General features: G+C 68.4%; 2 protein-coding genes across 6 annotated transcripts in view; both read left to right on the forward strand.

The window, feature by feature from the left end:
* Nucleotides 1–1,116, forward strand: part of CLPB (ClpB family mitochondrial disaggregase) — an 80,768-nt gene extending 79,652 nt beyond the window's left edge. For all 5 annotated transcript variants that reach the window (XM_080607145.1, XM_080607144.1, XM_080607146.1 and 2 more), the window contains one exon: nt 252–1,116. In XM_080607145.1, coding sequence (XP_080463271.1) covers nt 252–503 — 252 coding nt within the window. In that variant the 3' untranslated portion in view covers nt 504–1,116. The remainder of the gene's footprint in view (nt 1–251) is intronic.
* Nucleotides 1,117–7,598: 6,482 nt separating this feature from the next.
* PHOX2A (paired like homeobox 2A) lies at nt 7,599–14,068 on the forward strand. The gene is made up of 3 exons (XM_080607248.1): nt 7,599–8,113; nt 9,128–9,315; nt 11,680–14,068. The coding sequence occupies exons 1-3, from the start codon at nt 7,894–7,896 to the stop codon at nt 12,127–12,129; spliced, it is 858 nt and encodes a 285-aa protein (XP_080463374.1). The 5' UTR covers nt 7,599–7,893; the 3' UTR covers nt 12,130–14,068.
* Nucleotides 14,069–14,423: the final 355 nt, after the last annotated feature.

A 14,423-nucleotide genomic window follows, 5' to 3' on the forward strand; every position in this document is an offset into this window, starting at 1 on the left:
GCAGCAGGGCGAAGCAGGCCTTGGCCCCGCTGGGTGCTGCAGAGGGCACAGGAGCAGGGGCAGTGCCCGCAGCCTCCCCTCGCAGCCCCGTTGCTTGTGTCCGTCCCGCGGAAAGTGCGCCCGTAGGGCCCACAGCCACGATGCTGATGGTCAGGGGAGGAAATATTGCTGCCCGAGGGTGGGAAGGAGAGCGGCATGGCACCCCCGGGGATACTTCGGGGCTTTATGGAAGCTGCTTTTTCCTCCTTCAGGTTGAACGGCGCGTTGTGAACCAGTTAGCAGCTGCTTACGAGCAGGACCTGCTGCCGAGGGGCTGCACCCTGAGAATCACGGTGGAGGACTCGGACAAGCAGCTGCTGAAAACCAAAGACAGCTCTGCCCCCGGCGCAGAGAAAACAAAGATGCCAACCCTGCGGCTGGAGATAGTGGAGAAAGACAGCAAATCCCGAAAACTGGACATCCAGGCACCTCTGAACCCAGAAAACATCGCGTACTTCCTCTAGGCAGCGGCAGCCACTCCTGGGGCACGCTCCTCCTGAGCAGCCGCCTGCGCGGGGACGCCGGCTGCGCGGGCTGGCAATAAAATACCGTGAGACTCGCAGTGTGCGACGTGGGCGCATCAGTGAGGGCAGGCATCCGCCCGAGCGGAGCATGAGGTGGGGCAGAGCTGCTCCTGCTGCCTCTGCTCCTGCTGCCTCTGCTGTGCTGGAGCAGGACGCGGGCAGGCAGGACCCGCACCATCAGGCGGGTGGCTCTGGGTGGGCACAGAGGGCTCTGGCCGTGGGCTGGCGAGGCGCCGTGCTGCCACGGGGGGGACACGCGGGTGGGGGGCAGTGGGATTTCACCGCAGAAACAGCTGGCGTAAGAGAGGAGGTGCTGGGGCTGCTTAAGACATGGGCAAGCGGATTTCAGACTGTACGGGTGCTGGTAGGGCTCGTCGCTGCCTGAAGATGGGAATTGCCGCAGGGACTGGGTTTGCTGGGCTTGGGCTGATGCTGCACAGGGGTGGGACAGGGACTGAGTGTGTGACAGCTTCCATTTAAAAGCCACCAGGCACTCTGACTGTACCTCGCCTGCTTCTCGTTATTTATTGCAATAAACGCGGCGTGCACACGCGATGGTCTGCTTCGCACGCAGGCTGGGGGAGGCCGGGCAGAGCAGGGTGGGGATTGCCCCTTAATAGGATCGAGGAGGGCGAGGCCCAGCCCTGGGGGCCTCCTGCAGTTCCTGCTGGCCTCCGGGAGGCACGAGGAGCACCACGAGGAACACCGCCAGCACGTTTCCCCTGCCAGCCCCACCTCGGTGACGGGTCCAGTGCGGGACCACGCGCCTTGGTTTTGGACACGTGTCCCCTCCTGGGGACACGGCTGGTGTCACGTCCCCGCGGACAAGGTCCTGGGTGGGAGTCGGGGGGAGGCGCACGAGCCCCTTCCCACAGCCTCGGTCGCTGCTCGGCCACGTCGCTGTCACCCCGTGGGGAGAGGAGCCCTCTGCCACCGAGGTCACAGCATTTCCCCGACCACGTCGCCGCGGATTACCCCGCCGGTCGGTGACGTACCACAGGCGCGTTGTGAAGGGTAGGAAATTAAATACATACGGAAATCAAACAAAGTAGCCCTGCGGAATTAATAAGTCACAGTCCCTGGGGCACGGCGACAGTGACGGACCGGAGGTGGCAGAGCGCCGTGCTTGCCGGGGGCGGCGCACCCAGCCCAGGCGCACCCACCCTGCTCCAGCTGTGGCAGCGGGTTTGGGGAGGCCACTTGCTGTCCTGCAGGGCCCCCCCCGGCGTGCCGGGTGCCCCCCTTCCCAGCTCCATGCAGCGCTGGCGGGGTCACAGCCCCGACCCTTTGTGGGTGCAGGCGGCCCGAGACGGCCCCAGGGTGTGCCAGGAGCAGCGCGTGGGGCTGCCGGAGGGGCTCATCCCGGTGAGGCGCCCGAGTTCTTGGGGCTGAGCTGCCGAGGCAGACATCGGAACCGGGCTGTCCGCCTGTCCGTGGGCTTGTTTTGTCCCTGGCACTCATTTTCCAGGGGCTGCAGCAGGTTTTAAGGGGCTGCTTTGCCCCGACTGCCCGTGGGGCTGCTGGGGGCATCCGACCGCACGAGAGGTGTGTGCCCAAAGGGACGGGGCTGCCACCAAGAGCTTCTTCAGGCTGGACGCCTGGGAGCACCAAGGCTGGAAAAGGGGGGGGGAAACTCTGAAACAGAGCTGCCAGGGTGGAAAGCAGAGCTGGGGGGGGGGATTGGGAGGGGGTGGGGGTGGCACAGGGGCGGGCGTAGCACTCAGTAGCAGGACTGCACAGCCAGAAGCCAGCTGCATTCCTGGATTTGTCCTTTTATTTACTACCATGGAAAGCACCGTCACGGTCTCCCCAAAAATCCCTCCAGAGACTTGCACAGGTTACGTTTTCCTGGAGGACCTGGAGCAGGTAATGCCAATGGTCCCGTCCTGCACCCAAGCACCGAGGCGCTGGAAAAAAGCGGTGATGCTGCCGGGGGTCGCTGCAGAAGCGCACAAAAAGGAGCAAAGCTCAGCACCCCGGCTGTGGATGAAATAACAGGTTTGGGAACGAGCACGGGCCGTCAGGAGGGCAGAGCCCCGAGCTGCCGGTGCTGTGAGCGCGCTGCAACGCGTGGGGATCGGGCTGGGTGGGGAAAGAGGGTCTCTGGCAGCAGGAGTGGGTCTTGATGAGCCTCTTGTGGTGACAGAGAGGACAGTAGGAGGTCCTTCACGTTTGTCTTCACCTGAAAGGGTCTCGGAGCTCCATGGGGGGATTTCTTGACCCTCTCCAACCCAGAGCAGGTCCCACGCGGACACTGGCAGGGCCGGCTCAGCACCAGCCCAGCGGGGTGGGCGCTGGAGTTTGCACGGTCCCCCAGCAGAGCTGCCCGGGGCCGCAGCCTGTGCCCGCCCCACGGGGCTGGGACACTGTGTAGGGACAGGGAGAGCCCCAGGAGCCCCCTCCACAGCTCCGGCCCCTCAGCTCCTCACCAGCCCCACAACTGCCTCCAGCCCTGACGCTTCCAGCCCGTCCCGGACTGCAGGGGAGGCTCCGTGGGACACCCACTGGGTCCAGCTCTGCTGGGGCCACGTCCCCACGTGGCACACGGAGACCGAGGGGCTCTGTGCCCGAGAGGGAGAGCAGGAGCGGGAGCATCACAGGTCACAGAACTGTCTCGGTTGGAAAAGACCTTGAAGATAAATCAAGTCCAGCCATCGACCTGACCTCCCGCGTCCCCTCACCGAACCGCGCCGTTTCCTGGCTCCAGCCCGGCAATGCAGCACTGGAGCTGCCCACGCGTGGTCCCGCGGCGCAGAGCCGGCCGTGCATGCGTGTGCCCCCACGCCCAGCCCAGGCAGCACGGGCGCCCACACAAACCACAGCAGGGCTCCCGTGGGACTCCTGCAGCCGGCGGGAACGGGACCAGCCCCAGCCTTGGGCTCCTGGCTGCGACGTGGGGAACCCCGGGCCAGGCGTGCTGGGCCATGCCGTGCTGCATCGTGCCATGCCATGCCATGTTGTGCTGCGCCGTGCCCCACTGTGCTGTGGCACTGTGTAAAATCAATTCCATGACACCGTGTGACTCTGCCACGGCACGTTACGCCGTGCCACGTTGTGCCACACCGTGCTGTGCCGCATCATGTTGTGCTGTGCCAGCCTGCATTGCACTGTGCCATGCCGTTCTGCTCCATGCTGCACCACGTAGTGCTGTGCCATGCTGTACCACGCCATGCCAGCACCCCAGAGAGTGGAGCGGCGAAGGCCCCGTCAAGCAGGAGCATCACCGGCCCAGGCTGTGCTGGGGAGGTGAGCAGGGCCCTCCCCGATTGTTTTATTTGTTTTTAATTGTGTTTGAGGAGAGGAGCTGGCGTGCCTCTAAGCAAACAGCAGAGGGTTAAAGGGCTCCCTGTGACAGATCAAATAAATGTGCCATTGCAGCCGGTCCCAGAAACAATAAAACCAAGGCAGGATCTGGAGGGGAGAAACATCAGGCTGTGACGGGAGAAATTCAATTACTGCCAGCCTTCAGCCCCGTGCCGGGCTCCTAATTCGATTAGGGGCAGGCGAGCTCCAGCGCGCGGAGGGGCCTCGGCGCGGCCCCGAGTCGGGGCTTTGTCACGGGGAACAAAGCAGCGGTGGCCGGGGGCCCGCGGCTCCGTGGCCGGGCGAGTGCAGCACTGGGTGAGCAGCCCCAAATTGCAGCCCCGGCTCAGGAACCGGAGCCACGGGGCCCGTGGTGCTCGCGGTGCTCGCGGTGCGCCCAGCCACCGGCCGTGGGATGCCGGCTGCCGGCACGCACCAGCACCACGGTCCTAGCTTGGGCACCGCTGCCGGCGAGGGCGAGGGCACGGCGCGAGGTCTCCTCCCCGCTGCCCACCCTGCAGCAGCCCCAGCTCCTGCACCCAGCGCCGCGCTGAGCTCCCGGTGCAGCCCCGGTGTTACCGCGGCCCCACCGCAGCGCAGCCGGGGCTGGCACCGAGGGAGCAGCGGGGGCCGGGAGGGCCGGGGAGGCCGTGCTGGGTGTTGCAGCGGGATGCTTCCCGGAGCACGGGCTGCGCCCTGGTGAACGGCGTGGGCAAAGCTGGTGCTCGAGCGCTGCAGGAGACCCCGTGAGGCCCTGCACTGCCTCCTGTTACACAAGGTCCCCAGTTCCCTCGTGCTGACAGCGGGGAGAACGGGCACGGCACTCTGGTGCCGTGCATCCCACAGAGCCCGGCCAGGCTGGGGGCACGGGGAGCCCCCATCCGTGCTGCGGGACCCCCCCGCCCACCTTCCCGGGCCAGGCTGGCCCCTGCAGCCGACCTGGCCTCTCCGAGGTGCCCAGCCCACCCTGTGCCTTGCCACGCGTGTCAGGGTGGGGGTGCTCAGCCATCGCATGGCACTGGGGACGTCACCCCCCCGGGGCAGCCCCTGCTGCCAGCACCGATTCTCCCTGCACCAGCATCAGGTCACCCACGTCCCCCCCAGCTCCCATGGCCGGGCCCAAGCTCTGGGCTCACCAGGACCATGGCAAGGTGGGGGCACCCCCGGCGCTGCCCCAGCCCGCCCAGCCCCCCTTTGTCCACTTTCTCCTCTCCCCCTTCATCCCCCCCTCATCTTCCTCCTCCCCTCCCCCTCATTCTGCCCCTGGCTCTGGGTAGCAATAGCAGCAGCTCCTTGCGTGGCAGATTGCTGCCTAATTAGTTTAGAGGGAAAACTTAATTGAATTAACTTTTTCACAACTCCAGCAGCCTGACAGTTGGGGCTCTCTTTCACCAGCCAGCCTCCATCTCCTTGATCTAATTAACTTGTTTAGCAACCTGCCCGGGTCCGGCGCCTGCGCCTCGGCCAGCGCAGCTGGGGGCTCGCCGTGGGGACTGGGCCACCAGCCCCCGGCCGGCCCGGCCACGGGGCCCGGGGTGGCCCAGGGACCCCCGACCCGGTGGGGCAGAGGGATCCGGGCCAGTGGGGGCTGTCCCCTGGGAGGGGAGCGTGGCCACAGGTGGGGCACTGGTTGTGGGATGGTGTGGGACACGGGGCAGGATGTGGAGATGGACGTGGGACAGGACATGGGGCAGGACATGGGGCAGGACATGGGGCAGAATGCAGGGAAGGACACGGCACAGGACACAGGGCAGGACGCGGAAGAGGACATGGGACAGGACATGGCACGGGACATGGCACAGGACACAGGGCAGGACAAGGAGTAGGACATGGCACAGAACATGGAGCAGGATGTGGCACAAGACACAGGGCAGGACATTGAACAGGACATGGGGCAGGACACGGAACAGGACATGGGGCAGGACATGGCACGGGGCTTGACATGGAGCACAGGGCAGGACATGGAGCAGGATTCAGGGAAGGATGCAGGACAGGACATGGAACAGGACACGGGGCAGGACACGGCACAGGACATGGCACAGGACACGGGACAGGACACAGCACAGGACACGGGGCAGGACACGGCACAGGACACAGGACAGGACATGGCGCAGGACATGGCACAGGACATGGCACAGGACACGGGGCAGGACATAGTACAGGACGTGGGGCAGGACGTGGGGCAGGATGCGGGGAAGGACGCAGGGCAGGACACGGAGTGGGACACATCCCAGGCAGCCCCGAGGACATCAGAGGCCAGTCTCTGGTGCCCCATGTCCTGAGCCCGTGCAGGCTGAGCTGGTGCTGCACAAGTGGTCAGGATCTGGCCTTTCCTTACACCGGCACTGATGCCTGCAGGGAGGGCAGTGAGCCCCCCCCCCCCCCCAGCTGGGCAGGGGGACACAAAGCCCCCGGCCGGGTGCAATTAGACTTTTAAATCCTCTTTAGTGAAAGTGTTTGTCTTGAAAATGTCCCCAATCCCCCCAAATCCCCCCGGTGCCTCTGAAAAGGGGCAGAGCCTTTACCTTGGACTTTGCCATTCACGGGTGCCCAGCGGGGCGGTAATGAGGCACCGCTGGAATTCAGCCGGGTTGCAGAATAGGGGGGGCAACGGGCAGAGCCCCCGTGGATGGGATGGGGGGGGTGAGGAACCCCCCCACCCCCTGCTGCACCCCCAATCTCAGCTGCCTTGGCCAAAATCTGGAGCCAGGGGATGGGTGCAGGCTGTCGGGGGAGACCCTGGGGTGCAGGATGGGGCCCGAGGTGTTTAATTCACGGACCTCACAGAGGGCAAACAGATCAAAGAGGCCTCTGCTCGGCCAGTTGGCCTGGGGAGGGTCCAGAAATGCAGCCCCCCCAGGACAGCCGGGGCTGGAGATGGGCACGAGCCCCATAAGAGCCGTGGGGCACCGGCTTGGCGAGCAGGGAGCCATCGCCCCATCAGTCTGTCTGTCTGTCTGTCTGTCCGCCCCCAGGGTCACCTCCAGCCTGGGGCTTTTGGGGTGCAGGGGCTGTGCTGGAGGTGGGGGGGGGGGGGCACGGGGCTGGGTTCAGCCCCCAGGGCAAGTGGGGGTGACCCGGTGGTGCTGGGCCGGGCACGGGGGGGGGGGTCCTGAGGTCCCCTGTGGGGTGTGCGTGTGTGCGACAGGGAGCGGCGTGGGGAGAGACAGAGCTGTGGGGTCGTGGAGGGCTGGGGGCCGGGGGTGGCCGGGGAGGTGCAGTGGGATGGGGACGGACGGGGACAGGCCTGGGAGGGGGACAGGTGATGGGGACGTGGGGATGGGGACTGGGATGGTGGAGACGGCAGGGGCAGGGATGCGGATGGGGGAATGAGGATGGAGGGAATGGGAACGGGGATGGGAACAGGGACAGGGATGGGGACAGGGACAGGGACGGGGACAGGGATGGGGACGGGGATGGGGACGCGGCGGTGGGTACAGGGATGGGGACGTGGCGATGGGGACAGAGACAAGGGCGGGGATGGGGACGGAGATGGGGACAGGGACGCGATGATGGGGCCGGGGCCGGGGGCAGGGATGGGGCCGGGGACGGCGAGGCCGCCGGGTCCGCGGGCACGAGCGGGGACGAGGCCGGGGACGCGCCCCCGCAGCCGCCCCGACGTGCGCCGCTCCGGGGCCGGGCCGGGGGCTCCGGGAGGGGGCCGGGGGGCCCGGGGGGGGGCGCTCCCGGCCGTCGGGCGCCCGTCGGGGCTCGGGGCCGGGCCGGGCTGGGCGGGCGCCCACGAAGGGTTAAGGGCGGGGGGCGGCGGGGGGAGGCGGCTCCGCCCGCTCCTGCTGCGCCCGCGGTCCCCGGGAGATATTGTCATGCAAAAGCCCCCGACGCCGCCAGCCATTGTCTCCCCGTCGCCGGGCCGGTATATTACGGGGCGCGGCGGCCCGGGGCGGGCGCGGCCGTGCATGGAGCGGCGGCCGGGGGCGGCGGGGCCGGGGCCGGCGGGCAGGCGGCCGAGGTAACCGGGGCGGCCGGGCCGGGGCCGGGGCCGGGCGGCTCCTCCGCTCGCCGCTCCATGTTCGCCATGGACTACTCCTACCTCAACTCGTACGACTCCTGCGTGGCGGCCATGGAGGCGTCCGCCTACGACTTCAGCTCCTGCAGCCAGGCCAACACGTTCCAGTACAGCCCCATGCGGGGCGGCTTCGGGGCCAGCCCGGCCTGCCCCCCCCTCGCCTCCGCCAACTGCGCGCTGGGCGCCCTGCGCGACCACCAGCCCTCGCCCTACTCGGCAGGTAACGGCCGGGCCCCGCCGAGCCGTCGGGGCCGCCGCGCCCCCGAGCCCCCCGCGCGCCCCCGCCGCGCCCCCGGGCTGCCCCGAGCGGCGGCGGCCCCGCGGCGGGGCCGGGAGGGGGTCCCCGCCGCCGCGCCCCCCCGCCGAGCCCCGCTTTCGTTGGCGCCGTCGGGGCGCTGCCCGCGGAGGAGCCGCGAACGAAGCGGCCGCGCTGCCGCCGCCCGCACCGGGACCGGCACCGGCACGGGCACGGGCACGGGCACCGGCACCGGCACCGGCCGCGCTCCCCGCCGGCCCCGCTCCCGCCGGCCCGGGCCGCCCGGAGCCCCGCGCCCCGCAGTACGGCGGCGGCGGCAACGAAAGAAGGGGAACGGGGGGCGCGGGGAGGCAGCGCCCGAGCACCGGGACCGCTCTGCCTGTGCTGGGTCCCTGCCCGGTGCCTCCTGCCCGGTGCGTCCTGCCCGGTGCCTCCCACCCGGTGCCTCCCGCCCGGTGCGTCCTGCCCGGTGCATCCCGGTGCGTCCTGCCCGGTGCCTCCCGCCCGGTGCGTCCCGCTCGGTGCAGCCCGGTGCAGCCTGCCCGGTGCAGCCCGGTGCCTCCTGCCCACTGCTTCTGTGCCCTGTTCCTTCTCCTCTCTGGGTCCCTTCCCGCTGGGTTCCTTCGTGGTGCGTCCTGCCCGCTGCCCCCTGCCCGGTGCCTCCTGCCCGGTGCATCCCCAGCCGGTACATCCCCACCCGGTGCATCCCAGCCCGGTGCACAACTCCCGCTGGGTGCCTTCCCTCCAGGTCCCCGCACGGTGCGTTCCCTCCTGGTGCACCCTGCTCAGATCAGCCTGCCCGCTGCATCCCCTCCCGCTGCATCCCCTCCCGGTGCATCCCTGCCCGGTGCAGCCTTCTCATCAGCGGGTCCTGCCCGGTGCACCCAGCCCGCTGCATCCCCTCCCGGTGCGCCCAGCCCGGTGCGTCCAGCCCTGCCCGCCGTGCCGCCCCGCTCACGCCCGCCTCTCCCTCCCCAGTGCCGTACAAATTCTTCTCGGATCCGTCGGGCATCAACGAGAAGCGGAAGCAGCGGCGGATCCGGACCACGTTCACCAGCTCGCAGCTGAAGGAGCTGGAGAGGGTCTTTGCCGAGACGCACTACCCCGACATCTACACGCGCGAGGAGCTGGCCCTCAAGATCGACCTCACCGAGGCGCGGGTGCAGGTGAGCCACGGGGACGGAGCGAGGGAGCTCCTGTTGGAGCCCCGGGGGGCTTGGGGACAGTGCTTGGGACCCTGCTGCTTTGCTCGCCGGTTTAGGGAGGTGTTGGACAAAGGGACCGGGACCCGGGGCTGGTTCCCGGTGCAGGGAACTGCAGCCGAACACGAGCGGGCGCCGTCCCCGGGCCGGTCTCGCTGGCAAAGCCGGGAGCATTTCCCTGACCGTGGTGCAGAGCGGTCCCCAAAAACCATCAGTGATGGGGCGCAGGGAGGTGGCCAGGACCTGGTTCCGCCACCCATTCCCCATCAGCAATTTATTTATTAGAGCGGGGGGGTCGGACAGCATTGGTCCATGCGAGGACGAGGGCCATGTTGCGGGCTGGGGCGCCCCGCGGTCAGCGCGAGCCCCTCTGGATGGGGCTGCGGGGCGATGTCCCACAGCGGGAGGGGACCCTCGGTCCCCACCCTGGCTGTCACAGTGGGAAGACCCCAGCCCCGCGGGTCTCCTGGGCGGAAAGCATCCCTTTTTACAGCTCTGCCGGCAGCTGGGGCGGTTCCTGTCCCGGCCGTGGGCTGCGGCAGGGTCTGGCGCAACCTCAGCTTTCCCCGCGCGAAGGGCAGGGCCCCGGGGGGGCACCGGGACTGGGAAGAAGGGGGTGAAGGGTCCTCTAGGACCCCGCTCCCCTCTGCCCTGCTGCATCCCCCGCGGTGCCATGGAGCAGCCTGGGGCGGGGGCACAGCGCGTTCCCCCCACCCAGCTCAGCCCCAGCTCCCCAGGTCAGCCCCGGCCCCGCAGCAGCGGCACCGCCTGCCAGCGGGACAGACGCTGCGACCAGGGGACAGGGGTCAGCCAGCCCCCAGCTCCATGCAGGGGGACGGTGACATCCCCAGCTAGCCGTGGGGACAGGACAGGACTCGGCTGCGGGGTTGAGCCTGGTGCCGGGAGGGGATCCCTAGAGCAGGGAGCGGAGGAGCAGAAGCGGCGCGGTGCCACTCGGGGTGCAGCACACCCGGTCCTGGCTCCCGGCGCAGGGACGGAGCCGTCGGGAATTTTCCTCTGCCTGGGTCGGGCAGAGGAAAAAATTTTTTATTTACCCTTTTATTATCTGATCGGTGGCGTGTTGGTGGGGGCGAGCATGTGCCGGGGGCTCTGTCCTGGAGCCGTGCAGGCTGCGTGTCCCCAGCAGTGCCACCCTCCCCGGCTGCGCGTGTCCGGGTGTCCCCGCAGGGCGCTGCTGGTGCAGGGCTGCGGCGCCAGCGCCGAGTGGGGAAAGCACACAGAACCCCGGGGCTTTAAAAAAAAATTAATTTAAAATTTTATTTAGCTATTTAATTCATTAACTAATCATTTTAAACTTTGAAATATTGCACCCTGGTGCCATCCCGGAGCCAGGAGCGGGGGCGTTGTGGAAAACATTTCGGCTGCGGTTGGGGCTGTGCAGGCAGCGGGGCCGCGAGCGGCAGCAGGGGCGAGACTCCCGCAGAGCTGTTTGCGATGTGGGGTCTCCAGCACGCCCTGAACCTACAGGAACGGTGGCGCTGGGTCTGTCTGGGTGATCCCACCCCAAGCTGGATGCATGCAGGGGGAGGGCAGCCCCCGTGCAGCCCCCCGCAGCCCCTGCTTGGTGCCCCCACAGCCGGGCACGTCACTCGCTGCCCTCGCACACCCCGCTTCCATCGCCCGCCTGCAGCCACCCCCACCCCCCCCCCCATGTATCTGGGGTCAATGCTGGGCTCCTAGCGGGGGGCGTCCCAGGGTGCACATCCCCAGCGCGGTCCTGGTTTGGGCTCACCAAGCCCCGGGATGGCGCCTGACCTGCTTTCCTTGGTGTGTCCCACCCCGTCCTGTCCTGTCCATTCCCATCCCCATCCCCATCCCCGTCCCCATCCCCATCCCCATCCCCATCCCCATCCCAATCTCCATCTCCATCCCTGCTCTTTTTCATCCCCATCCCATCCCATCTCCATCTATATCTCATCCCTATCCCAATCCCCTCTCCATCCTCATCCCATCTTCGTCTCATCCGCATCCCATCCCCATCCCCATTCTTTTCCATCCCCATCCCATCCCATTTCCATCTATATCTCATCCCCATCCCCATCTCCATCCCCATTCTTTTCCATCCCCATCCTCATCCCATTTCCATCTATATCTCATCCCCATCAAATCCCATCCCAATCCCCTCTCCATCCCCACCCCACTCCCATCTCTATCTCATCCCCATCTATCTCCATCCCCGTCCTTTCCCATTCCCATCCCATCTCCATCTCTATCTCATCCCCGTCCTCTTCTCATCCCATCCCAATCCCCTCTCCATCCCCACCCCACCCCCATCTCTATCTCACCCCCATCCCCCCCCGCCCCCAGGTCTGGTTCCAGAACCGCCGGGCCAAGTTCCGCAAGCAGGAGCGCGCGGCCAACGCCAAGGGCGCGGGCGGCAGCAGCAGCAGCAGCGCCGGTGCCGCCGCCAGCAAGAAGCCGGAGCCGCGCTCGTCCTCGGAGGACGACGAGTCCAAGGAGTCGAACTGCAGCCCGACGCCCGACAGCACGGCCTCGCTGCCCGCCGGCGGCAGCCTGGGCAGCCCCGGGGGCAGCCTGAGCCCCAGCCCGGGCGCGGGGCAGCCCCTGGGGCCCGGGCACCCCCCGCAGCCCCTGAAGGCGCCCCTGTGGCCGGGCGTCAGCACCAGCAGCGGCGCCGCCAACACGGCCGAGCTGCTCAAAGCGTGGCAGCCGGCCGAAGCCATGCCCGGACCTTTCTCCGGCGTCCTCTCCTCCTTCCACAGGAAGCCCAACGCCCTCAAGACAAACCTCTTCTGATCCGACCCCTGCCCCCCCGCGCCCACCCAGCTTCTGCCCCCCCCATCCCCAGCCCCCCGGGGACCCCGCGGTGACGCCCCGCAAACTGCTGCTGGCTGGGGACAGGACAGGTCCCCCCCCCTCCACGTCCCCATCCCTGCACAGCCCCGGCCCCCTGCCCCGGCTCCCCGGGGGCTGCGGGACCCCCGCCCTCACCCGGAGCCCACCGGGATGCTCCGTGCTCGGTGCCTGCCCTGTGGGGGCACGGAGCTGCGGGGGGGGACACACATCCACGCACCCCGTGCCCGGGGTGCCGCCGGCACCGCGGATGCTGCAGGAGCAAGGGGTGAGCGCAGCGGGGTCAGCAGCCCCGGGACAAGCCTTGGGGGGGGGGGCTGCAGCCGCCCCCAGCCCGGACGGGGTGCCCGAGGCGTGCCCATCGCTCCTGCACGTTTCGGGGGGGCTCCCACCGTGCTGCGGACGCTGGTGCCCCCCCATCTCCCCCCTCCCCCCCCATTTCTCCCCGCCACGCGTGGGCATCTCGGCATCCTTGGGGCGAGGAAGCACTTTAGGGGTCGGGATTCCAGAGGCCGGGGGGAGCAGCGAAGGGGCTCGGAGCGGCACCGAACATTTGGGGGGGGCCGCTGGAAGCACCGCACCCCCCGCCACGGGCGGCGATGCCGGGGCCGCCCAGCCCATGGACACGGAGCTGCCCCCCCCCCCCCGCTTTCTGGGGCTGGGGGCAGAGACCCCCGCCCCCCCCTTGCCCACCCGGGGCGCGACGGGATTTGGGGAGGGGGCAGAAAGCAGAACCGGGGGGGCTTCGGCGAGGAGCTGGGAACGCCGCGAACGGGGCCGAGCCACCGGCAGCACCCCCGGTCCCCGTCCCGCTGTGACAGGGCTGGCACCCACCGAGGTGCCCCCCCACCCACCCCCCGGGGCCAGGGCACCCCTCGGGGCCCCCCCAGGCCGGCGTGGGCGCGCGTACGTGTGTGTGTGTGTGTGTGCGTGTCCGTGTAGCTTCTCCAGCGCAGGGGGGGCGCGTGGCACCGGGTGGCAGCGGGATGGGGGGGTCCCGGCCACCCCCTGCCCTCGCCCCCCCCCTGCGGGCAGCCCCGGTGCCCGTCCCCCTCCCGCGGTGGCTCCCCCGGGGACCTCTCCGGCTGCTGGATGAGGTTTTGGGGTTGGTTTTGGTTGGTTGTTTTTTTTTCCCCCCCCCTTTTTTTTTTTTAACTGTTCTGTAATTTATTGAACCCATTTGCAAATTATACTAATCCAAATAAAACTTAATTTATTGAAGAAGCCACAGGCTCCCTGCCACCGCAGGGCCGCCCCAAACCCTTGCGGGGGGGGACACTGAGATTTTCCCCATCAAAAGCCCCCAGGCAGCTGCAGGGACCGGGACATGCAGCCCCCCCTCAGCCCCCCCGAGCAGTGGTGGGGAACCAGGGGGACAGAGGTCGTGCACCCCCCCCGGGTGGGGGGCACAGGGCTGGGACCCTTCCAAAAGGGTCAGCGGCAGTGGTGTCCCTGCCCCCCCCCCCCCAGGATGGGGCACATGGGACCAGGTCCTGGACCCCACTGGGACCAGTACCAAGCAGCCTGGGGGATCCTGCACCATACTGGGACCAGTACAAAGGGGCCGTGCTGCACTGGGACCAGTAGCCCAGCATGGGACAACTGGGCCAGGGCTCTGGGGGGGGCAGAGGGGACGAAGGACGGGGGGGGTCCCACACCAGGAGGCGAATTGGAGCACACGAGGCCGTTTATTGGGGGGGTACAGGCAGGGGCCACGCGGGGGGGGCGGCGGGGGGCAGCTCCTCATCCTCGCCCTTCGCCGCCTCTCCTCCGGGAACCCGGCGGAGCAGGGCGAGCTCCGGGTGGCCATTAAATTAAACGTTAAAAAAATAGCTCGTGATTTAAAAAAAAAATAAGGGGGGGGGGTGGGGAGAAAAGAAAACAGGGAAAGAAACACGGAGCACGACACGGTGGCACGGTTTAGTAGGGTTAGGTTCACACCAAACGCCCCGCTGGCTAACGAACGGGGGGGGGCCCGGCGCATCCTTCATCTCGGCCGGAGGGGGGGGCAGCAGGGGGGGTGCAGGACCCTGGGGGTGGTTTCGTGCCCCCCCCCCCGCCCCCCGAACCCTGGCACTTGTGGCTGGCGGAGCCCTGGGGTTCACCCCTTACAGGGCAAGGCACGGCCCCGGGTCCCAGCTCGGGGTCCTGGGGGGCTCAGGGGGGGCTGAGCCGGGAAGGGCACTTGGTGAGGGGCCGGCTGGCAGCCCCCACTCCCCCCCCCCCGGTGCCACCAC

The sequence above is a fragment of the Anser brachyrhynchus genome, assembly GCF_964034855.1.
Source record: "Anser brachyrhynchus genome assembly, chromosome: 1".
NCBI lineage: Eukaryota > Metazoa > Chordata > Aves > Anseriformes > Anatidae > Anser > Anser brachyrhynchus.

Bases quoted from the DNA above. Each gene is read 5' to 3' on its own strand.
- PHOX2A (XM_080607248.1), top strand. From the start codon at position 7,894: ATGTTCGCCATGGACTACTCCTACCTCAACTCGTACGACTCCTGCGTG. The intron at 8,114-9,127 runs GTAACGGCCGGG...CTCCCTCCCCAG, and splicing joins GCCCTCGCCCTACTCGGCAG to TGCCGTACAAATTCTTCTCG. The intron at 9,316-11,679 runs GTGAGCCACGGG...CCCCGCCCCCAG, and splicing joins TCACCGAGGCGCGGGTGCAG to GTCTGGTTCCAGAACCGCCG.